This window comes from Oxyura jamaicensis, chromosome 5 (assembly GCF_011077185.1).
Source record: "Oxyura jamaicensis isolate SHBP4307 breed ruddy duck chromosome 5, BPBGC_Ojam_1.0, whole genome shotgun sequence".
NCBI lineage: Eukaryota > Metazoa > Chordata > Aves > Anseriformes > Anatidae > Oxyura > Oxyura jamaicensis.
In genome coordinates, this window is record NC_048897.1 from 40,349,006 (window position 1) to 40,373,332 (window position 24,327).

The 24,327-nt window shown below is 40.2% G+C and overlaps 1 protein-coding gene and 1 long non-coding RNA gene across 5 annotated transcripts in view; one reads left to right on the forward strand and one right to left on the reverse strand.

The window, feature by feature from the left end:
- Positions 1-220: 220 nt before the first annotated feature.
- BDKRB2 (bradykinin receptor B2) overlaps positions 221-24,327 on the forward strand; it is a 31,018-nt gene continuing 6,911 nt past the window's right edge. Inside the window, exons 1-4 of one of the 4 annotated variants that reach the window (XM_035328585.1) lie at positions 221-327; positions 11,381-11,447; positions 18,236-19,407; positions 19,450-20,452. In XM_035328585.1, coding sequence (XP_035184476.1) covers positions 18,238-19,383 — 1,146 coding nt within the window. In that variant the 5' untranslated portion in view covers positions 221-327; positions 11,381-11,447; positions 18,236-18,237 and the 3' untranslated portion in view covers positions 19,384-19,407; positions 19,450-20,452. Of the gene's footprint in view, positions 328-11,380; positions 11,448-14,593; positions 15,116-18,235; positions 19,408-19,449; positions 20,453-24,327 lie in introns of those variants that run through there. The other 3 variants (XM_035328586.1, XM_035328584.1, XM_035328588.1) reach the window with 3 other exon arrangements.
- Positions 21,768-22,828, reverse strand: LOC118168309. The gene is made up of 3 exons (XR_004751484.1): positions 22,666-22,828; positions 21,992-22,202; positions 21,768-21,869 (listed from the first exon to the last, which is right to left on the reverse strand). It is a non-coding gene; the product is annotated as an uncharacterized LOC118168309 (long non-coding RNA).

Below are 24,327 nucleotides of genomic sequence, written 5' to 3' on the forward strand. Positions count from 1 at the left end.
CACATTTCTGGAAGCTCTTGTTCAAACACATATAGCTGTTTTATATACACTGTGACACATCTTTATTTTAACTTGATTTGTATAGTTTACCACCCATAGCCAAATAAGAGTGGTCTCATGCTGGTTAGAGTAGACAAGCTTTGCTTCTGAAATAAAATACAGCAAGGCAGAAAATCCAGGAATATGATGTCACCAAAAGGGGATGAGTCTATTCTGTTCAGGGAGGGGCAGAAAACCAGAAGTTAGGGTCATTCATACAACAGAAGGAGAGTGACTGTTCTCTGAGAAGTGTTGCACTCCCTGTTCAGTGCTGAATTCACAGTCAAGGTATGTGTTTCCACTTCTTTTTCATATGAAAAGTTGTCATTTAAATTCCGTACAAACTGCTGCTTTTTGAAACCACTTCTTGAATTCTTAATATGTTTCTATCTCAATTACAAGAGTAGTAATGTTATTAGCATTCCAGGAACAAGGAGAAGTAAAATAATTATTGCTGATGTGGTTTGGTAACTTGGCAGGTTTCACAGGGGTGTAGCATTTCCAAAAAAGAAAAAAAAAGAAAAAAATAAATAATAAAAAAAAGTTTGATTTCAGAGTACCCAAGATGCCAAAGACACAGGGCTTTCCCCCTGCCACAGGGACGATCTGGTATAAGCTACCCAAGGGACGTGATTTGTTCTGTCCATGAGGCATCTAATGTGCACCATTTATTTCACCTTATAAAAGAATAGAAAGTGCAAACAGTTAACTTCATTTTCAACTGAAAAATTACCTCGTAAGTAGTAGGGGGAAAACAGAGGCAATTCTTTCCAGTATTCCCTTATTCCCTGATACTTTTTTTTTTTTTCTGTTTATTGTTTTGATTGTCAGCTTTGTGACTCAGGAAAAGTGGATGTGTGTACACTTTACACTTCTGACCTGTCTCATCTATACTGACTAAATGGAAAAAAATACATTTTGAAGTTATTTCTTGTGTAATGTAGGAAGAAAATTTTCCGTTGAAATTTGAACATTATTTGTTTCCTTCTAACATTTATATTCAAATGAAAAAATACAGTAAGAGTGTGATTTATAAGATGTTGTTAAATATAAATACAAGCTTAGAACTGGGATTGGAATGAGGATCTTGTAACAAAAAGACTAAAGGTTGAAATATATGCTATTCTTTTAGCTGCTAATTTTCTATTACTCGATATCTTAAGCAGCAGTCTGATCACAATAACGGTAATAATAAAATGCCCATGCAGCCAAGAGAGTTCAAAGTTTGTCATTAGAAGTCTTGGTTTTGATGTGTAATCTTACAGATGCCATCTCGTAAGATTAGAGGATATTCTTGTCTTGAACAGTGCACATATTTTCTTAGAGAATCTTGAACAGAGCTAGAAAAAATATATATTTTTACCGCAGAATCTGTAAGAATGAAGCATCAGGATATTGTGTAATATCAGTCATATGAGTTCTATCTTCTCTCTGTATGAGTCTGCTGTTTTCTGGAAATGTGCTGTCTTTAAGAAAAGAATGTAGAGAAGCATCTTCACACTTCAGAACCAGTCATAGACTTATAAATATATCTGTCTTGTTTTCAGCACAAATAATACAAACGCAGAGAGAAGAGATAAATGTCCCTAAGTTAATAAAGACTTTGGAATAGCCAGAGCAGAGTAATCTCCAGAACACTTCTGTCAGTTTTCCACTGAGCCTTGTACATGCTGGAACAGGATTAAGTGTGTTACTCAGAGTTACCTGAACATTTTGTACTGCCAACCCATGGGAAAAGACTGCCTTTCCTCCTGAGTTAGAGCTTCCTGAATTAAGGATCTCATCACCACACCGGAACATGGCTCAAAATAAATTAAATAATAATAATAATAATAATAATAATAATAATAATAATAATAATAATAATAAAATCTGAGCTATATTCCAAAAGTAAATATTACAACATTCAAAGTCCTTTCCCAGGCAGAAAATGAGGAAATTGGGAGAATTTTAGTACATTGGTTATGAAGAGTCTAAAATTCACTGCTTAAGAACAGTCAGTTTTAGATAGCCTGCTTTTCATGGAAAGAAGGGAGCAGAAAGATATTAAAAACAAACAAATCCCTCTGTTTTCAAAGTCACGGGAAAAAAGTCTTATAGCAAGACCAGGGAAACATGTTAGCAAACAGAGCTTTGCTTTCAAAACAAACACATTCCTTCCCAGTAGCCAAGTCAGCAACAAATGTACACCTGAAGTCATTAGCAATGCTAATCAATATGAAGATTAAAAGAGAGAGAATATTTTATCTCAAAATGTTACTTAGTTAAAACCTTCATTTTTTCTTTAAAAATTACACATTCGCCAGGCTTATTCCCTTGTCACTCATGGTTTTTAAAACTCTCCCTCCACTCTCCACACTTTTGGGTTTCCCCAGTCTTATCTAAATGTTAGTATTTCTTCCTCTTTGCATACTTCAGATTTTACACACACAAAGATGAAAAGCTGCGTCTCTGCCTGGCTGATGCAGGACTGCCAACAAACACAGTGCCTTGAAACAGAGACAGAAGCTTTCCTTTGCAGCCGGCATGGCTCTGGATGAAGGTGCAGTGCTTGAAGACCAAACCCTGCCTCAAGTCTCCAGATGCCAACCCACACACTCAGCTGCCAGCCTGGGAGAGCTCAGCCAGCTTCTTCCCTTGGCTGGATGCCCCTCTCCAAATTTCTGACCCTACTGTGCTCTGTTCAGGCACACCTGATTTTATCTCTTGATGCACAAAAGAAGCAAAATGATAACTGCTTCAGCCATTCCTTGCTAGCCCCCAGGATCACTGAGGTTGCATTTCCCAGGGGTACTCAGACTTTAGCAGCAGTATGGATGAGCACAGTTGCCACTCTTCTGCTGCTTCCTGCTTCTCCCCAGTGTGCTGCTGCAGAGTGTTTCTGATCAGAGAGAGGTTAAACATAAGGTCAAGGGACTTTGACTTAAAGTGGACCCATTTCCTGAGCTGACGTTACCATTTGAGTAGTTTTGAAACTAGCAAACGAGCTGTGTCCTATGGCACAAAAGTGGGAACACGTGGGGCACACTGGAGCAGCAAGTGAAGTGAGGCAGCAAGGCTTTACAGTCATATTGCCAAACAAGTCCTCACCTTGTGAGACCAGACAGCAGAAAAGGGCAAGCTCCTCTCCTAGCACAGCTGCTGGAGGGTCCATCCCTTGTGCATGTATTCCTCTCAATAACACTAACCTGACAGAAGAGTAAATACAATGCAGGCTCAGGGTACAGTTTCACACCAAAGACTGCAGCCCCCTTGCCCAGCTCCCCATGAGATCAGGCTCCGACAAGGGAAACAGCAAGATGTCCCAGCCAGCTATGGAGAGAGGAGAGGGCATCCCTATAGTGTGACAACCCGGAGATGAGTGGGCACAACCGCAGTGGGGAAACAGGATGAGCAATGCAACAAGAACACTCAACACAGACCTCAGGCTGCTGTCTTCCCATAGACAAAGTTGCACCGGCTGCCAACCACAGTCGATAGTATGATGACATATCATTCACTTAGAAGTAATACTAGCATGATGGGGCTGAGGAACCCTGGTCATGGTCCAGCACACCACTGCAAGCACCAGATATTGGTGAACAGACACCAATGAGACACGGACAAGAAAACAAACACAAGGAGCAAAGTTGCCTGCTGAAAGCATGCTATCTTCAGTCTGATGATAAGCAAGCCCAGAGCACTCTGACTTTATGGAAAAGCAACTCTATCACAGACTTCAGCAAAATGTTTCAGAACTAAGCAAATTTGCCAGAGTGGTGGGTTTAACTTACTTTTGCTGCTATGCTATATTACCTCCCTTGTATGTTAACTCCTCAACTCAGTTCAGCAAGGTTTGGCTTGTTTGTGTGATCCCTGAAAAAAAATAAATAATAATAATAAATAAAATCTTATCATTCAGATTTGCAGATCCACCAGTGCTAAGCCCTGCACTCAGGTATGCCAGTGCAGTGACAATGTTGGAACAAAGCCAGACCTTAAGCTCTGGCTAATTTCAGAGGATGGAGCTGCCAAAATGCAGAAATCCATTTCTCCCTCTCACATTATCTGAGATAAAGTCAGTAATAAGGAGAGCAAGCTATGGTGTGAGGTTGAGGTGATTTTTATATTAATGGCATTTACATGTGCATGTCCAGAGGCAGAACTGTCTGTAGCTGGTTTTCCTCCTGCAGTGTTCCTGCAAGTTGTCTGGGAGTTGCACCCCTGTGAGCCTGGAGGGGCTTTTTCCCTTTGTCACGGCTGTGTGATCTACCAGCTCACTGACTGCCTGAAGCTCTGCTGATCTGAAGAGCCATGAGGCATAAAAATGGGCAGCACATTCCCTCCAGAAGGGCGGTGTGAGCCATCTGCCCACACACACGCGGAACACCCTGCAGCAACACCTTCCTGATGCGATGGTAAACTGCTTTCAGACAACAGGCAGACCAGAAAGCTGGGAGCAGTTCATCAGAGCTCCTGAGCCTTTCTACAAAAAGTAGCTGTGAAGTTGACATAATTCAAAGGAGGGACCTGATCCTTAAACAAGTGGGAGGACAGAAATATCAAAAATATTGACACTAGGTTTTAGCTCAGGTCTGCATGCACCTCTTATCTTCTCCAGCCGTCTTTTCCTAAAGCAGGCTATATTCTTCACTCTATTATCATAGAATCATCATCATAGAACCATGGAATGGTTTGGGTTGGAAAGGACCTTAAAGGCCATCCAGTTTAAATCCCCCTGCCATGGGCAGGGACACCTCCCACCAGACCAGGTTGCCCCAAGCCCCATCCAGCCTGGCCTTCAACACTTCCAGGGATGGGGCATCCACAGCTTCTCTGGGCAACCACCCTCATAGTAAAGAATATCCTCCTAACATCTAATCTAAATCTCTCCTCTTTTAGTTTAAAACCATTCCCCCTTGTCCTATCACTACCTGCCCATGTAAAAAGTCTCTATCTTTTTTATAAGCCCCCTTTAAGTACTGAAAGCCTGCAATGAGGTCTCCCCAGGGCCTTCCCTCTCCAAGCTTTATATCCTCAGCTCTCCCAGTCTTTCTTCATAGGAGAGGTGTCCTTCTATTACAGCCACGACTGCTAAGTTGATTTATTTCTTCTCTTTGCTTGGGCAAGGATCATTTTTCTAGGATCCTCAAGGATCATCATTCTAGTTAATGCCAAAATTTCCACGTGGTGAGGTTCTGGGACTATCCCTCATGGGCAGACAAACAAATAAATCAATTATCTTCTCACAAACCGTCATTCTTTGTAGAGATTTACAAGTAACAGAATCAAGTAGTGAAGAAAGAAGACTGTTAGTTTACAAGAACAGAGGCACTTGTATAAAACTCGAGAGCTTTCTGGATGGCTCTACTCTTTTTCCCTTGGTGAGCTGCAACTTTATTTTCAAAGTTGTACTATTTCAATCTGATCAAAACAGTCCTAATGAATCAAAGAAGGCAATTCATGAATGGCTGGGATATTGTTCACATGAGACTTTGATTTATCATATTAAATGTATATATATATTGCATAATATATATTGTGTGCTCTTTACTTCTACTTACATCATTCCACTGAGAAACCTTTTTTTCATTAAAAATGGCACCTTATAGCCAAGAAATTCCAGCTAGCTGGCTCAGCAAAAGGAGCATTTCCCAGAACTAGAAGGAAGGGGAAGTAATGAAGCGGAGTCATTCTTTCAGGGGTGTTTCCTACAAAATTTTGGAAATATTATTCTTTGTTTTGGAAACACAAAAGAGCAATTTGTTTTCTTCCACAACAGAGCTGGTCTACAAATTGGCATTTGAACCATGATTACAGTACAGAGTAAGACATTCAGAATTTCATTCTGTACTTTGTGTCATGGATCACTACAGACAGCTTTACTGTTGTATTTTGCACTGATCTTTTGTGCCTGTTTAAAAAAAAAGTGGGGGGGGGCGGAGATAGAGTGAATACATTAAGAAGGTTTGGCTTGGGACAAATTAAGTATCTGGTCAAATAGCTTTAAAAAATTAATGAAAAAATTGACTCTAAATACCAGAATCAAAAAATTTCAAATTTTGGACTATTTTGAAATCAAGTAAGAGAAGGATCCACACTGTGTAAAAGATCTAGGTTTTATAACAATTATAAAGATCGAGGTTTTATAACCATTTGAATGAAATTCCCATTACTTTGGTATATATCTGACTCAGACAGGAATCCTTAGTCATGATATGTCTTGAAACCCTTTTCCTTTTTTTGAGATTAAACCTCACTTTTCTTCCCTCCTTTCCTTCCCTCCAGCCTTCCTGCCTCACAACTAGCAGCATTTCTCCTTTGTTTTCTTTAGCAGTATTATGCTCTCTTCCAGAACTGGCATGCTCTCACTTTCTCTCCACTTGTTCCTGACCTGACAATCTGCCATGAGCCTTTTCTGCATACTGCAGAAAACCATTGCATGCAATACCACACAGGACTTTATGTGCTGCAGTGGTTGCAAAAGTAGAGGTACACAAGTTCATTTTAAATAGGTATGTACATCTGGTTTTGAGCTTTCCTCTGTGATAGACTGTGGTAATTTTTAACCCTGGTATCTCAAAACTGACCTCTTAAAAGTGCAAATGCTTCATGTAATGGCTAAGTTAGGAGCAGAAACATAAAAATAATATGAAATGGCTGTCTCAGCTGCCCAAGTGACAGCACAGCAGGACATGTTTGACCTAGGAAGGGCAAGGCAAAATGGCTTTCCAAAGTTCATCACTGAACTGAAGAAGTTCCAGACTTCCTTCTCCTTGAGAAAGGAATTCACCCGTGCTTACACTGTCATACTCTGCTTTTTGTTCTTCAGAGAGTATAAAATGGAAGGGAAGGGAAGGGAAGGGAAGGGAAGGGAAGGGAAGGGAAGGGAATTAATTTTAGTGAAGATCACCTGCTATTTAGACAATGAATATTGTGTCATACTTGTATTGCCTTCCATGACATGACACAAATCAGTAATGCTGGAGATTGTCCACTTGGATTGTCTATTGGAAAAGTCGGGCTTTTCAAGAGACTGAAATTTTAGTTAATAATTTGATAATGTAGGTTTGGGGATAGGTCTATAGATGTTGTCAGATGTACTGAATTAAACTGAGACTGTCTTAAGAAGCACGTGTGGAGGTGCTAACTTCAACAACCTGGATAAATATCATCCCCACTATATTCTACCTGCTTAAAATGAATGCTGTAAGTTTAATTGACCGTTATATATTTAATCATACTTTCTAACCTATTCTGTTGTCAAAGCCCAATGTGAACCTTTACTGAATGAAGCTGTCTACATATTACTTTGGTGGGAGGCATTAGGAGAACCCACGGCATTCTGTTATAAAGAGGACAGGTTCTGACTACAATGCCCTCAGATGGCTGCCTGCACTAAGGAATCCTCTCCTTGCACAGAGCCATCAGTATGTGGCTAAATAATAGAAAACATAGTACTGACTGCGATATTTACAGCTCCTGCTGGGGATAATTATCTGTAGTTGCAGACAAAATATTAGTTTAAAACATCCTTTCGGCTGCTGCACAATGCAGCAGAGCCTGAATCAACTCTACAGTAAAATCAACTGCCTATATGGTAACAACTAATGAAAGCAGCAGCTGTCCAAGAAATGGTTATTACGTTGTAGACACTGCAACCAGCAACCAGTCAGCCACACGTACTTAGCTATGGGAGACAGGATTTTCTCAAAAGGCATAGTTGTGAAAATGTGCAGGAAACGCTGCATTATTGCAAATGCCATTGACAACTCTGTAAACACGTTAGCAATTGGCAGCATCACAGATGGCAAATCTGCCTTTTTTTTTTTTTTTTTTTTTTTTCCTAAATGGCTGTTACAGTGTTCTCAAGGTGTTAGAAGGAAAGTGCTTTCAGGGCACAGATCCAGTTCATCTGAAAGGCAAATCTCACCATTAAATGGTGCAAAAAGGGAGTAAGACTGGTAAATACTATTTGGCCATTAGACCCTCATATTTTGCCTAGTCGTGAGAACTTAGTGCTGCTAACCAGGGAAAAGAGCTGTATTTCAGTTAATAGGAGAAAGGAGTGGCTAAGCAGAGCTGAAGAGGCCTGGTGGGAGCAATGCAACAAACTGCAGAGCTGAAGAGGACATCCATGCACTCCTCAGTGAGGGAGCCTTAAGTGGAGTTTTATACACTGCCGAGCATATCCTGGGCCTCCACTAAAGCAAAGCAAACAAAGAAGCATCAGTTGTTCCATCTTCTTGGGGAACAGAAATGCTTGAGAACTTACAGTTTTTTTCCTTTTATTATTCCACCTCTGTTGCTTTGTTGGTATAGTCCAGTGCATTCTGCAGGATATTCCCATTGATTTCTGTAGTGAAGATATCAGGAATTTATGTCACTGGTACATCTGCGCTCTCCTATTTTTCAGCTACATAACTATTTAATTAGTTGAATCCTAAGACCAGTTCTAAGGATCTGTCCTAGGAACAGTTCTCCCAGCCCTCTCAAGAGCTGTCATTAGCAAGTTGAAAATTCATGTATGTCTTCTCCAGCGTAGCTGTTTTCAGCATGGCACATGCAATAGTTTTGATCCATCTGGGTTTCAGAAAAGGTTGCTTTCTGAAGCAGGAAATGCTTACTTTAACAAAGAAATATAATCTTGCTGTACAAACTACAAACTCTTGATAAAGTCAGAAGCATTTTTCTTTATCACTGGATGCAGATTACCTCAGCTATTCACTGGGCTCAAGGTATTGTCTGCCACTTGCTTGATAGCTGCATTGTACGGTGTGATACCATCAGACCTGCCATTTCACATGACATCAGACTCCTGCAATGGATATCAAACAGGCCTCACAACATTAGCACACCAACGTATTTGTATTTTGCAGTGGTGATGGGGTATAGCAAGCCCTTTTCATACAACAGAGAACACCCAAAGCTCCTGCAGTGCTTAGGGAAGGAGATTCAACCTCCTTTGAACCTATCACAACATGGCAGAACTTTATATCACTTCATAAAAATGAGGAAATTTATAGTCTCTCTTTTTTTTTTTTTTTCCCCAAATTTTGCTTACAGTTCTTGTATGGGGAATGCCAAAAAGAACAGAACAAGAAGATACCCTGCCAACTTTGCAGAGTGAGTTTGCGGTCAGTTTTCTCCTGTTTGAATATTTCCTCTCACAGTTGTCAAAACATTTGGAGCAAACACATAGCATGCACTCAGAATTGTAGATTCAGCTGTTACTTCAGAGCATCATGTAATAGTAATGTGCCTTGGTGTAAAAGAATCAGAGAACATCTTGGTTCACAGACACAAAGCTACTCCTGACACCAGTCCTGGAGTAGAGTTGCATTACATCCAGTAGTGCAGGAGTGCAGAGGTCCATGTGGATGAAGCTCCCAGAGAATTAAAGATTAAAGGGACTTGAGAACTCCCAGAATGTAATTTACTATTCACAAGGAGAGAGGGAAAGAGTTGCAAAATTGACATTATAAACATTTCAATTGTTGATATATTCCAGAGACAGAAGATTCAGATTCACATCCCTGTTTCAACAATTATTTAGGTATTTATATTAATTTGAAATAGCTTCATCAAGAGGAATAGTCTCAATCAACATTATTCAATGACCTTGTGGTATCTTAGTATACAGGTATGTAGATCACCTGAGTTCAAGACCTTGTTCCAAGTCAGGCAGAGCAGACTTGGATATAGGTCTCCCATCTGCCCAGTGACTACGAAGAGGGCAACAACTTGGCTTATGCTTGATTAGCACTTAGATTTAAGAGCATCATATACTTTGCTCCTTCCTAGGCTTATACCATGTTGAGAAAGCTGGGGATGGAGAAAAGAATAACTTAGTAAGTCAGAACAGCTTAAACCTCCTCAGTGATGTTCGAATTTCTCTGCAGCAGACACTGAAATGTGTTCTGAGAGAGGGAGAAAGGAAGTGATCTTTTCTGTTTTCAGAGAAGTTTGATATTTTTTTAATCCATATTCCTTCTCTGCTCGCTAAGAGTTATGGTAAATGTTGCTGAACAAGTACAGAAAGTTCTTCAACTGTGTTTGCCAATCAATCACATACAAAAGAGAAGGAAAAGGCTGTTCACCATTTAACACAAAGGAAATCTCCTGGAAACAGGAAAACAAAATGGTAAACCATTTATTCAAGTCTTAATTTAAACTAGGGAATTGGTTGCTGTGAACACATCATCAAACACTCAATTCCTGCTGCCCCCACAGTTACAGACATCACTTAGTTTTATTGCCAAAGACAATATTAGCATTTCAAATATTAGCAGAAGTATTAAGGAGTGGTGGTAGTGGTGATGCTGAGGGATTTGCCATCATATTTTATTCCTTTGTCCAACCTGCACCTTGCCATGACAATTAGGCATTTTTGACTATTTGCTTATACCCTTCCTTGTGGTTTAGGCCACTTTTTAATTTAACAAAGCTGTGATGCAGCCTTTCCCTGCCAGAGGAATGTTCTCAGTCATTTTATCATCAATGGCAGTTCTTTTCAGGGATGCTTTCTGAAATCCCATATCCATGAAAGATTTCCATACAAGAGGAATTGTACAGCTCCAAAGAACTGCTCTGTAAGCTAATACATATAGCAAGACCATGACTAAATCTTTACAGCACCTTCTTAGTCACACCTAGCCCTTGTGCTCATCACTGACAGGGTGTAAGTCATGTGGCCTCACGACAGCTCACCTGAGAACTCTTCATGGAAAAAAAGATTTCTCAGTGACTGAGTCTGCTCACATTTGTAAATTGCTCTCAGTGATGTTATTGCTAGTGAACAATACATTAATACATGACATTTATAAATGTTACAAAAGGAGTGATATATCAGAGCTCTGTGGCATTACCTTTCTACCTAAACATGTATTTTCTCTCCTCCATGCTTCAAGGAAAGAGGACAAAATATTTCTACAAGAGAAATTATAATTTTAAGAGTTATTTCTTGCTGAATATTTCTAGCTTATGTTGTTCTTAATATAGTTATGAAAAGTTAAAGTACTTTTAAGAATGTTAAGAATGTTACAGACTTCAGTCTGGAATTCAGCTGGGAGTTATATCTAGCCTTTACAATGCCCTTGTTCTGAATCTGTATCACTAAAATGGAGTTCTGTTCTGGATACCTAGCTCCCAGGTACAGTCAACAAATAGGTCTTACACAACAGTTTCCAGCAGATCTGAGAGGAAGGGACAGTCATTTTGGGGAACAGGAGAGGCATAAACTGACACTATGCAATCTCACAAGAATTTTAGTTTACATTCAGAGATTATAAAATCTTACCTTAAGTGGCCTACAAGAGTCCTGAGGCTGAGTAATGATCAGTATTGTATTATTTTCTTTCAGGGAAGAGAAACAATCCGGATGCGGAATAAGCCTCTGGAATAGTAGTTGTCCACAATCTTATGTCCAGGTAATGCTGGTTTATTTTAATTAAATACCTTTCCTCTGAGTTCATTGCAGGTATCCAATTAATTTAACACAGGAAGAAAAATGGATATCAGCTGTATCCTGTAAAAACACCAAAATGGTTGTAACTGTTATGGTTACAAAGTAATGATTCCAGAGGCTGTAGTAAGATGCTGACAACAAAATCCTGTCCTGGAACATTTACATTGTAAACAGTCAGAAGGAATAAATCAATGAGCCAGTCTAAACTACTTACCACTGATGAAGTTTTCATGTAGATGTACCTCTATCTTTATGTGATGCAAAGTTAAGAAGCTGTAATTTGTGTATAAGGTTAGTTAATGATGTTTCTTTAAGCAAACAAAGCTACAATAGTAATAATAGTATACATATTACAGCTTTTTCCATTTAAAAAATTGTTCTCTCTTACCATGACCACTTATGCTGATGTTAATAAATAAGACCTAGAATAACTAAGACCTCAAATCCAAGTGCCAAGATACATCTTGCTGCTGAACAAAGCAGAACAAGCCAGGTAGCAAGGTTTCTGGTGACAAGAGAGCTTATTCTACTGTCTTGGCAGAGGGAGTGTTCATGATTCGCCTTGAATAAAACTGAATTACAACTCCCTTCATCCTGGTAAAATTTTACTAGTGGATGAGTAGAAGCCTTACACTGCTCAGAGAAGCAGACGTGTCTTAGGAGGCATGGGCACAGTGTGACACAACAGGAGGCGATGCTGTGGCTCCCTGCATGCATTCCCAAGTGACATGCCAGCGGTTAGCTGACCCTGCTGAGAGAAACTGTGAATAAATGTACATAAATAGCTCAGAAACCTAGCAGATATGTATGTTTCTCTGCACAGCGCATCGTCAGAATAAGCAGATGTGCAAGGGTCCCTGCACTGCCTGCCTCTGTGTCTGTGGGGCAGGCACAATTTTATACTCCTCTGAGCAGCTTAAGCAGCAGTGCTCCTGGGCTGTGGGGAGAGGTCTGGCAACAGATTGCACCAGCCCCTGAACCACAAGGCCGCAGCCTGCAAGAAAAGTTCTTAGAAGCCACAGGCAGGATTGTCTGTGTTTCCTGCACGTGATGGGCTTTTGTTTGAATTGATGGTTTTTTTTTGTTCTAATTCAGCTTGCCTAGTCAAGAATGCATGAGTTTGTCCTCAGCACACAAACACGTGGTGACTGTGACAAAACAGGCAGAACAGCATTGCATAAAGAAACCAGTACACAAAGACCTAAAACACAGGCTCACAGCAGCATCCCAGTCCTTATATATATACTGGAAAAAAAAGCAGGAATGGTTGTCGGGACTTCCAGAGTTCAGAGAAATCCCGAGGGAATGACCAAATTTTCAAATTCTTCCCAGGCATTTTTTTTTTCCGAAAAATAGAGAAATCCAGATATGGAAGACCCCAGATGCTTTGGATTGACTTCACAGGGATATGGGAACATTAAGCAAAGACTCAGAGCAGGATGGTGATCCCAAAAAGTAAAGGGATCTGGAAATTGTTCTTGTCTCTATGAAATGCTGATTAACTATATAGACTCAAGACAACATCAGCAGCTGGCAAGTGCTCACACGGAAGACACTTCACTGAACTATAACCACATGGATGTTACAGCCCCTTGTTTTGATCTGAGCTGTGTCTACTCTTGCTTGAGGGCAAAAGAAGTGTTGTTTGTTGTAGGAAAGCAAAAATTAGGGTTGGAAGCATAGATGCCTGCAGTGACTCATTTCAGCCCTATAATCCTAGCTGATGTAATCAGTGGGCAATTTGACCATACCAGGATGTGGCTATAATATACAAATAGAAGAGATCATAAACTATCAGAGTCTGAAATATTGCATCATGCTTGTAATTCCAGTACCTTTGTAGTCAGAAGTATTTCCACGGGCAAAACAGTCTCTCGGGGAATTTTTATGCCATTTTTTGCCAGTTAACTCAAACATCTCACCCCTAACTTGGAAACCAAGAAAAAATTATTCCATGAACTATTAAACAAATATTGAGTGCTCTGGCTCAGCTTAAGCCAAATAGCCCTCTTACCCCCTTCTTAGTCTCAAATACCCATTTTTATATCACAGGTTACACTTAACCCAACCTGATCCTGCGGCAACAGGTAGCCATGAAGGTTGGGGTCATTTGACAACAGTTTCTGCCTGCTGGTCTGTCCCTTGTTCTTTCAGATTATATCTCACAGTATCTTAGCATTGAAACAAATGTTTAGCGTAGTACAAGAAAGGATTAATACCACTTGCAGAAGCGTTAATCTGACCATGAATCCAGTAGCTGCAGGGCTTCATCCAGACCCAAAACAGGTTGTGAAAAAATGTTAACTTGATGCATTTCCCCATTTGGGGAGTAAAATGGCTTAGCTTTCCTTGAGCTTATTCATATCTAGTAACACCATTAACTGAGCTCTGACTTTTTTTTCCCATGCTTGCATTTGTAGCTCACAATCCTTAGAGGGCTTTTTGTTTTGCTTTATCATATTCTGCTTCTCTGCTTTCAGTAAGGACCATCCATAGAGCCCAGCACATACAGCAGTAGCACGAAGATTTTCCATCCTCACCTGACCCTTATTCCAAGTCTTCAGTACTCTGTGCATTATCCTTGTCTCACTGCTCTTCTCACGCCATTCTTCTGACATGCTCCCCCCAGGAAGGTTACATACAAGTTCATCCTTGATAAGTAGGACATCCCACCAGGTTCCAGGCAAAGCCAAGGTGCATTAATGACTGTGCCCAGTCCTCAAAGCTTTCAGGCCATGGCACTTCAGACCATCACCTTTTGGGGTCCCTCTCCCCTCGCCAGCAGCACAGCAACTACAGTGTATTACCATTTTTTTCCTAGCTCATCCATGAGGGTGCATTATTTTCAGCACTGGCAGGATTAGGCCGTTGTCCAACATATGACTGTGTCAGCCAGCCTCAAAGCCCTCCTCTGTTGCTCAGGTCAGTGTTTGAGAGTGACACAGGGCTGGGTGCCACCTGCACAGGACAGGACATGGCTGTCTGCAACATAGGGCAGCTTGCAGCCTCCTGCTACTGAAACATTGCCATTTATACCAAATGTTATTAACTAAGAAATATTCTGGAACAAGAAGCAACGACTGACAATGTTTTTACGTGACTATCAGGCAGGAAGTATCTAACAGTAGGAGGTGAACTTCAGCAGGGACAAGTTCAACCCACTACAGCAGTCCATAATCAGTAATAAGTGGATTGCTTCAGCTGGGCAGTGTTTACATCAAAATCATCAGATAAAATCTCTTTGAGGATCCCAGCTGAGACATTAAAACTGCCTTGCATTTCACAGAAAGCGTTTGTAGTGGCTCTGTGAAGGGATTACATTTATTTTCACTGAACTGCAATAATAAGATAATGGCAAATAGACATAAATCTCTTTTCTAAATTGTGGCTGTGTAAACCATAATTTATTCAGCAAGCACATGGTTTAAATGACTTTCCTGTGCTATAGAGAATAATAGCCCCAGGCAATCATTTAAATAGGGTATGTAATGATTATTTGTAAATTTTATACTGTTCACACCCACATTTCTACCATTTTACAGAAGTGCTTGAGGTAAGGACCATGGATACAGGTCATCCAGGAGCTCCACAGCACGGGACTTGGTCCCTGCGCAATGTTCTTAGACCATGGTAATGTGATAGAAGTAATTTATTTTAAAGAATTCTAGGGATTTCCCTTCTAAAGCACAATCATCTAAAAGAGATGAATTAAAGGAAAAATATCAATCAATAGGCATTTTTGGAACAGTTATTTGCTGTAGAATTATTTTCTGATTATTGTTTTTCTATTAGTCATAACTGTGACAGGGAGCATAGAAATTGCCAACTATATCATAGCCTTTTTGACTTTGAATTACTAATTAATGCTTTATTAAATATATGTGGATATCCAACCTGAAAACATTTTATAATACACTTACACTTAATTCTTGCCACCAGTTCACAGCCCGCCACCAGCAGACGCAACAGCTAGTAGTAGCATTGCCCCAGATCTTCTGTTCTCAGATGACCTTCTGTTGGTCATCGATTTGTATTTCCTACATGTTTTTACAGCATGAAGTGCCAGGAGAAGGAGCTACAAAGATAGTGAAAGGTCTGGAGGTCAAGACGTAAGAGAAGCAGCTGAGCTCCCTTGGTTTGCTCAGCCTCGAGCAGAGCAGGCTGAGGGGAGGCCTCATGGCGGCCTGCAGCTCCCTCACGAGGGGAGCGGAGGGGCAGGCGCTGAGCTCTGCTCTCTGGGGACAGCAACAGGACCCGAGGGAACAGCATGGAGCTGGGACAGGGGAGGGGCAGGCTGGGGGTTAGGGACAGGTTCTGCACCCAGAGGGTGGTCGGGCACTGCGACAGGCTCCCCAGGGCAGTGGTCACAGCACCGAGCTGCCAGAGTTCAAGGAGCATTTGGACAACACTCTCAGACATACGGTCTGTTTTTGGGTGGTCCTGTGCGGAATCAGGAGTTGGACTTGATGATCCTTGTGGGTCCCTTCCAGCTCAAAATATTCTGTGATTCTATGAGACACAGAAAGAGAGACTTGAAGCTACTGTTAGCAGTAGCTGTGTTAGTCCTGTGTGTTAATCACAGCTGTGTTAGCTGAGTTACTGTGTTAATCTTCTCAGAAAAGACTATAAACTGATATTTAAGATGATTGATTTGAACAATTTGATAAATGTGATTTGAGGAAGAACAAATTAAAGAACATTTGGAGGCTCTCAAAATGGCAGGTTTTTATATAACCCACCATTGCGGTGTTCCAGAATTAGGAGAAGAAATCTTTGTTCTTGTGTCTGTGAGGTCAAGGAGAACGGGGACATTTCAGAAGCCCAGAGAGAGTAAAAAAAATACCTGTCATTAAAAGGCACAGAGTGCAAGACCCAGGGACTTACAGACCTGTCATGCTCATTTAAATTCCTGGAAATAGGTTAATAATAATAATAATAAATAATCAGTATACCAGCCTATAGAGGACAATAAAGAAAATTAAAGTGACATGGAACTGCCAATATAAGCAAGAATAAGGTTGTGTCAAACCAATCCAATACAGACTAATGGATAAATCAGAGGCACTAAATGAGGCATACCTAGGTTTCAGTGAATCTTTTGGTGTTATCCTACATTGTACTGAAATATGAACAAATAAAATCACAGAAACATGCAATGTATATGCAGATGTATAGAAGGGCTCAGACAAAAACTTACAACCTGCAATAGTTGTTTACACATGGAAGATGAAAAACATAGATCAGAATATTTCCAATGTTGTATAACATGCACTGCATATGGTGTTGGCTTTCAATATAGAACAAATAAATCCATATCCTCAAGACCTAAAAGCTCCAGATAACCAGTGTAACCAAAAGCACTGGACAGGTGTCTACAATGTGTAATGATAGACAATAAATTGGTTCAACTGCTTCCTGCGGTTAGATATGGGCTTGAAAAGTTTTGGTTTTGGAAACAAACTTGGAGAATATTTGTGTTACTGTCCAGTTTATGCAAATATTGTCCTTTGCTCAAGTTACGAAAGACTGGAAATGTGCATTGCTGTCATTTTGGTTTGTGCTCATTAATCTATTTTTGAACTGCCCTGTATTTCAAAGTTCTCAGTCCTACTTGCTGTTCTATCCAGTTGACCTGTACTGCCTGACAACTGTGCTATAAATTTTATGGTAGAGAGTCTTTGTTGTTGCTTCTACTGTATGTAGTGAAATGTCATCTTGATCTTTTCTTTTGGTTCCCAAAGCACTGCGGTATTTAACTCAAGACAAATACACAAAATATGGCCATCATTTTTCAGGAATTCTGCATCTAACAGCCAAATGTCTATGTGCATATCCAGCACTGGCATTTATTAAACAACAAATGCAGTAACTAGAAAACAAATGAGAACCTCATCCTTCCAAGAATTACAAATATGTCCCCTTTTCACTGTCTTTTCACCAGATGAATCAGACAAATATTTTAGTTAAAAATGCATCTGAAAAGCTTCCAAATAAACCATAATATAAACAGTGGTAGTTTAAAGACCTGGAATAAGAAAAACAGTTTTTACTGTCACCTAGTCCAGGGAACTATACATACATACTAGGAAACCAGTCTTGTACTTGAGCATTAATTATCTCGGAAACACAGCAATACAGGTAACACATTTAACATTTTAATGTCACTAAGTGAAACCTGGACACTTAACTGTTTAATTGTAGTGACATTTAAGCTCATATTTGACATTTAGGCCTTTAAGCAGCTCCCTGTAAGACCTTAGGCTGTTCTGAATATTTACAGTACAGCACCTGACTTTCAGATTGTGCTGTTGCACCCAACTTAGCTCACTGTAGCCAGATGGCCACCATCTTTGTGAACCTGCCAACCCACCTACCATGATCGGAAGGAAGGAAAGGAAAGAAGGAAAAGATAAGGGGGGAAAAAAAAAAAAAAAAAAAAGGTAACTCTAGTGAATAAAGGCCAGCCAATGCTCTTCCAGCTTCAGTTAACCTGCTCGTTACAATGATAACTGTTGCTTCATCCCTTCTATTTCACCCCCTGCATTGATCCAAACACACAGTCCATGGCAGTTTGCTTTTTGAAACCCTCTGCAAGCACGCAGGGTGTATACTGAAAAACAAGCCAGAGAATTGTGAGCCTGTTCAACACCATGTTTTTTAGGACAGTGGAAAAAGCAGAGCCAGCTTTTCTTGTTGTGTCTTTTGCAGCAATGGTCTCATTTCACCTTTTTTTTTTTCCTCTCTGCACAGAAATGGTTACCATCACAACCGAAAATGTTACACAACTTTACAAGCTTTTCGCGACCGAGGAGTTCACAATCATTCCATCAGATTTCCACAATGATTCCGAAGTTTATCAGCTGAATGGATACAAGTGTATAGATTCAGAAGCATGGCTATGGCTACAGACTTTTCAGCCTGGATTCCTTTGGTTTATATTTATTCTGGGAGCAATAGAAAATGCCTTTGTCCTTATTGTACTGTGTTTCCACAAGAGTCGCTGCACAGTGGCTGAAATTTACCTAGCAAACATGGCACTTGCTGACCTACTGCTAGTCTGTTCTTTGCCTTTCTGGGCCATTAATATTTCTAATAATTTTCAGTGGCCTTTTGGCCTGTTCCTCTGTAAAGCCGTCAACACAGTCAGCAAAGTGAACTTTTATTCTAGCATTTATTTTCTGACACTAGTGAGCATCGACCGCTATCTGGCCTTGGTGAAAACCATGTCTCTGGGACGGATGCGGCAAACTGTCTGTGCCAAGTGGAATAGCTTTGTAGTCTGGATGTGCGCATTGTTCATGTGCTCACCTACAATGGTCTTCCGAAAATTACAGTATTACAAAGAATACAACATCACAGCCTGTTCTCTTGGTTATCCATCCCCCTACTGGCACCCTGCAAACAACTGCCTGCTGAATATTGTGGGCTTTGTGATCCCACTCTGTGTAATTACCTATTGCACCACCCAGATCATCAAGGCCTTACGAGGTAGCGAGTTACAAAAAATTAAGTTAATCCAGACAGAAAGGAGAGCCACCATGCTGGTCCTCGCTGTGCTCTTGCTGTTTGTCATTTGCTGGCTCCCATTCCAGATAAGCACACTCATCGATACAATCTGCTCCTTAGCAAAAACTTTGAAATGCCTTGAAGAAATCAATGACATTGTGACCCAGATAGCTACCTACTGCGCATTTAGCAACAGCTGCTTGAACCCAGTCCTGTACGTTATCGTCGGGAAGCACTTCCAGAAGAAGGCTGTGGAATTCTGCAAGGACTTGCTCCCACAGAGGTGCAGAAAGTCACAGTCTGTGAAGACTGAAAACTCCCTGGACACTTTAAGAACTTCCATTTCAAGTGAATATCCAAGGAAAAAGTCTATTTTCCCATTACCACGGTAGCACAATTTGTTCATAATGGGGGCAGAGATCAAACATATCAGTCTCCACTAATATCCATCTGCTATGGGTCCATAGAATAAACACATGGTAGCATTCATCATTTATGGGAAACCAATGGTTTGATCTTAATGTAAACTTCATACAGAGAACTGTTTCTAATGTTATGGACATTTTTCACAATTGAAACATCCTTTGTAGCATATTTATGATTTTCATAGCTGAATTTTATTTCTTGTATGTTTCTTTTGAAATGTTTATATTTCCATGGAATATAAGTGTCTGAATGCACATACAGTTGTCTTATTAGAGTCCCAGTACAGAAGCTATTTTCAGGGTTGTGCAACTACTTATGGTACCCATACAATTTGTTAGACTATTTTTTTATAGGAGGGAATCATAATTATGTAAGTTTAAATGAATCCTGTAGGACTATTATTCAAATGGATTTTTAGGTGTGACCCTCGTCTGGACTTTTCCTTTCTCTGCTCCAAAGCAATATGGGTTGCTTGATTGACAAGCTGTGCCTTTTTGCAACTGCTCTGCCTCTGCTAGGTGCAGATTTACATCTGCCTGTACGCATGGAACATAGCTCAGAAAAGGTAATGCAGATAAGGGAGGCAAACTTCAACCAGCTTAATGAAGGCAGTAGAGTTTTCTTTGTAGCAGGAGACTCTTTACTCTTTCTGCCACAAGGTAAAAATGTTCACTATGGAGAGCTCTTTTGGGGTGGGTAAATGCTATCTTCATTCATACCTATATGCCAGCTCAGAGACTAGTTTTTTTTTTTTTAATATTCACAAAAACATGATTAATATTCATAATGTCATTTAATGGAAATATAAATGCTCAGTACAACTGGTATAATCTCACAAGAAGAAACAGAGTATGGAGGAGAGCATCACCTAACTGCCTTAGAAATCTAACTGAAGCTAATAGGAGTTTTGCATATTCACAATCAAAAACAGTATCTGCAGACTCTAATACTACCTAAATTTTATTTATAGAGTTAATATGAGTGTTTTTAATACAAAATATCAATTCCTAAATTAGACTGGATTTAAAAATCAAAGGACTTCACACGGAAGAAAATCAGCGTACTGAATTGTCACTATGCACTTTTACTTACAGGAACCTTGATCTAAAACCAACTTGGAGATGATCTAAAAGCCTATGAAACTCAGAGCCTTCATGATTTTTTCAAGTTGGAGCACTTAAAACTGGAGCCTTAAAAGTCCCCCCCAAAAATAGAGTTTGGTTAGATCGCTAAACTCTAATGCATGGGCCTTTAATCATCAGAGCTTGAACGGAGCAATAAAGTTCCATTCAAGCCAGAAAGTCTGTATTAAATCTTCAAATAATTAAACCAAAGAAATGCTCTAGAAGCTTGTGGATGTGCTATTAAAACTATGGTATGTAGATGACCATAGATGATTCACTGAAAATGTCTATATATTTCATTTAATCATCCAGTATAATCCTATATTGTATTTTTATACTTTGTTCTATATATTGTCCTAGACATCTATGATGAAATACTCCAAGCCTTTCTGTTATTTCCAGTGTTATCAACATTGTCTTGTTCATGAGCATATTGTTATACAACCTTTAAATGAAAGGAATTCCATTCAGAGGTTATTGGGGCAATGGAAGAGAGTTTTGAGTATTTGGTACTGAGAAGTATGAGTAAAATATGAAAATGTTATGACTTGTCAAGAATACAATATTAATTTAAAACATGTAAATACATACATGTGTTTTTTTGCTGTGCAGAAAGCATGTACAAGAGAAAATAAATGCCTTTAAGATATTAAATTTGCTGGCATTTTGTTTTCCAGCCTGAGTCATTTTACTCAAGGACTTCTGAGAAGTGCAACTGTTACAGATATTTTCATTCATTTCCTGTTGTACCAACTGAAAGTGAGTTAAAACAACTGAATTTTAGCTACTTTCAAAGTTTGGGGTCGGCTTTCTTTTCAGGGCCCATCTCTGCATGGTGCTGAACACCCTCAATACCTTTGGAAGTTAAAATCTGAATTAAGGCAGCTAAGAACACTGCAATCATTTCGCTACCTTTTCTCTGCACCCAGGTAGCCTAAGCTCCCATGAAACAGCAGATACTCCTTTTCTTTGTGAGGACCTGGGGTACACAAAAACCTACAGGTGTCCTCCATCACTGCCTCCAGGGTGGGTCTTCTGCCTAAAACCTTTGCTCTACTATCAGAACAAACAGATAGCAGCAGCAAAGCAAATTCCTTACATTAGGCTCTGCAGATTGTAGAATGCATAATGTTGATTTCCAGGTTGCCACTTTCTAGAGTGATTACACACTGTGTAGCATTGGCATCTATCATTTATGCAAGTAACAACAACAACAAAAAAAATAATAATATACAACTACATCTTACCTACTGGCAGTTTATGGTCACATTTGCATGCTCTGTTCTGTCCCATTCTCAGAGAAACCACGGAAAGTGTGAGACACATTCCTGGGAAAACGAGGGCAGACTTTATCCTCAGGACCTCAGAGCTGGGAATATCAAATTGTTACTACTTCACTGTTTACTCTTCTTCACCTTGTCCGCCTCCCACAGCCTGCCTTACCTCTTACCTGAGGCTGCCAACTCTTTCACTTAGACTTCAGTCATGCAAAAAGGTAACTCCACATTCAGTCTGATGCAGGTGGCTGGGGACCATTGCCAGAGGACCAGCAGCTACCTCAACACTCTATTGACATTTCCAGGATGGAATTGCATGGAATTGTTCAGCTAGGGAAAAGACCTTCAAAGATCATCTGGTCCAGCTGCCTGGCCACTGCAGGGCTAACCAAAAGTTCAAACACATTACTGAGGGCACTGTCCAAATGCCTCTTGAACACTGACAGGCATGGGGCACCAACCACCTCTCCAGGAAGCCTGTCCCAGTGCCCAACCACACTCACGGTCAATGCATTTTCCCTAAGGCCCAGTCTGACCCTCCCCTGGTGCAGCTCTGTGCCGTTCCCTGCCACCCTGCCACCAGATGCTAGGAGCAGAGAGCAGCTCTGTGCTTCCCCTCCTTGGGGAGCTGCAGGGAGCAACAAGGTTGCCTCTGAGCCTCCTCTTCTGCAGATCAGGCAGCCCAAGTGTCCTTAGCCTCTCCTCACAGAATGTGTCTGACCAGGTTTTCTGCCCTCCTCTGGACACTATCAAGGACCACAGCATCCTTTTCATATTGCAGAGCCCAGAACCACACACAATATTCAAGGTAAGGCTACACCAATGCTAAGTATAACAGGAGAATCACCTCCTTGGAGCAGCTGGCTATGCTGGGTTTAACACCCCCCAAAATGCAGGTTGCCCCCTCAGCTGCCAGGGCACATTGCTGGCTGATGCCAGGCTAATGCCCACCAGCACCCCTAGGTCCCTTTCAGCCGAGCTGCTCCCCAGCCACTTATCCCCAGCCTGGGCTTGGGTCCAGCACTGCTCCATCCAGTAATAATTGTCATCTTTTTATTTTTATTTTTTTTCAAGTGGATTATTGGCTTCACCTGAAAAGCATAATTATCAGTCTTAAAAGGAGTTGGCACAAGCAGCTGTTGCTTGTTGTGGGCAGGACAAGGTTGCTGTTTGTTAAACAGCCATTTTCTTGAGAAGTCAGGAACTCAGTTCAGCTCTCCTAAATTCTTTAGCCATTTATGTTAGCCGTCAGATCATCCTTTCTTTCTGTTCTTTGGTCAGTATGTTGTAGGTTCCCAGATTGTACTTGCATCTTCCATATTTTGCTGTTTCAGCCTCTTTAAGCTGTAGGTAGTAGGGCTTGATTATAACTGTTATGTGATGTTGGCAGGATCAGTTTATTAGTAATTGTAAATCACTGTGCCAGAGTTTAAGTGGTTACAAACCACTGTCTGTAGTATACATAAATAAATCCGGTCAAGCTAAACCAAGGTCACAAGGTTGCATCAAAAAACTTCTATTCCAGAAGGGATGATCATTCATAGCAGATAGCGATATTGATACACAAGCCACTTCAGTAAAGAAAATCACAGTGCTAAATCAAATTGTCCCAAAAAGATAATTTGTTCAGATAGTTAAAGGCTCCAACTGTGCTATGAGGAAGAAGATTTTAATGGCTGAACTGTTGCACCAATTGCCAGAGCTCTGGAGACCTTTTTTACTTCTGCCACTTCTCTACTCTGTCATGTGTGTAATAACTGAGCAACTAGTCTTACCTCTGCCTTCGTCAATATATTTAATTGTTCTGATCAGAGAGGCCCAATTAGGGATTTTTGTAGGGAAGTCAATACAGATGGAATGGCTGAAGATCATGTAAGCTTAAAACATAAACTAATGCACCCTGAGTATCACAAATTGAAGGCAACAATAGATGAATATGTTTTAATTATGTATAGAGATACAATTTTTATTTATTTTTAATTCTGTATACAGAAACAGATCCTTCATATTTCTTTCATATGTGGTCCACTATATCTGTGTAAAATGTTACCAAATCGTTATATGCTTTTCACAGGTTGAAATGAAGACCTAAGTCACAAAGAAATAATATATTAAATCCACTCTTTCTGTATAGATACAACTTATATGGACTTTTTCTAAGATGTTTAAGAACTGAGAGCTGTATTAAAGCCTATTCATTTCACAATTTCCACCAAATGTATAGAATCCTAATCTTATCTAATCTAATCTTATTTTATCTAATCTTTCTCCACTGCTGACAGAAATTTATAGAGATGGCAATAAAAAACAGAAATTAAGAAGCTAGATTTACAAAGAGGAGTTGGGCTTGCAAACTGACACTTTGATCCCATTTTGAAATGATGACTAGTGTGACTATGTTTTTTATCATTTAGATTTTAGATGTGGCTGCTATTTGCTATTCAGAGTCTGTGAGAAAATGTGGGTGTTGGCTGCCTTTATAGCGTTAAGTCCAAGCAAGGCTCAATTC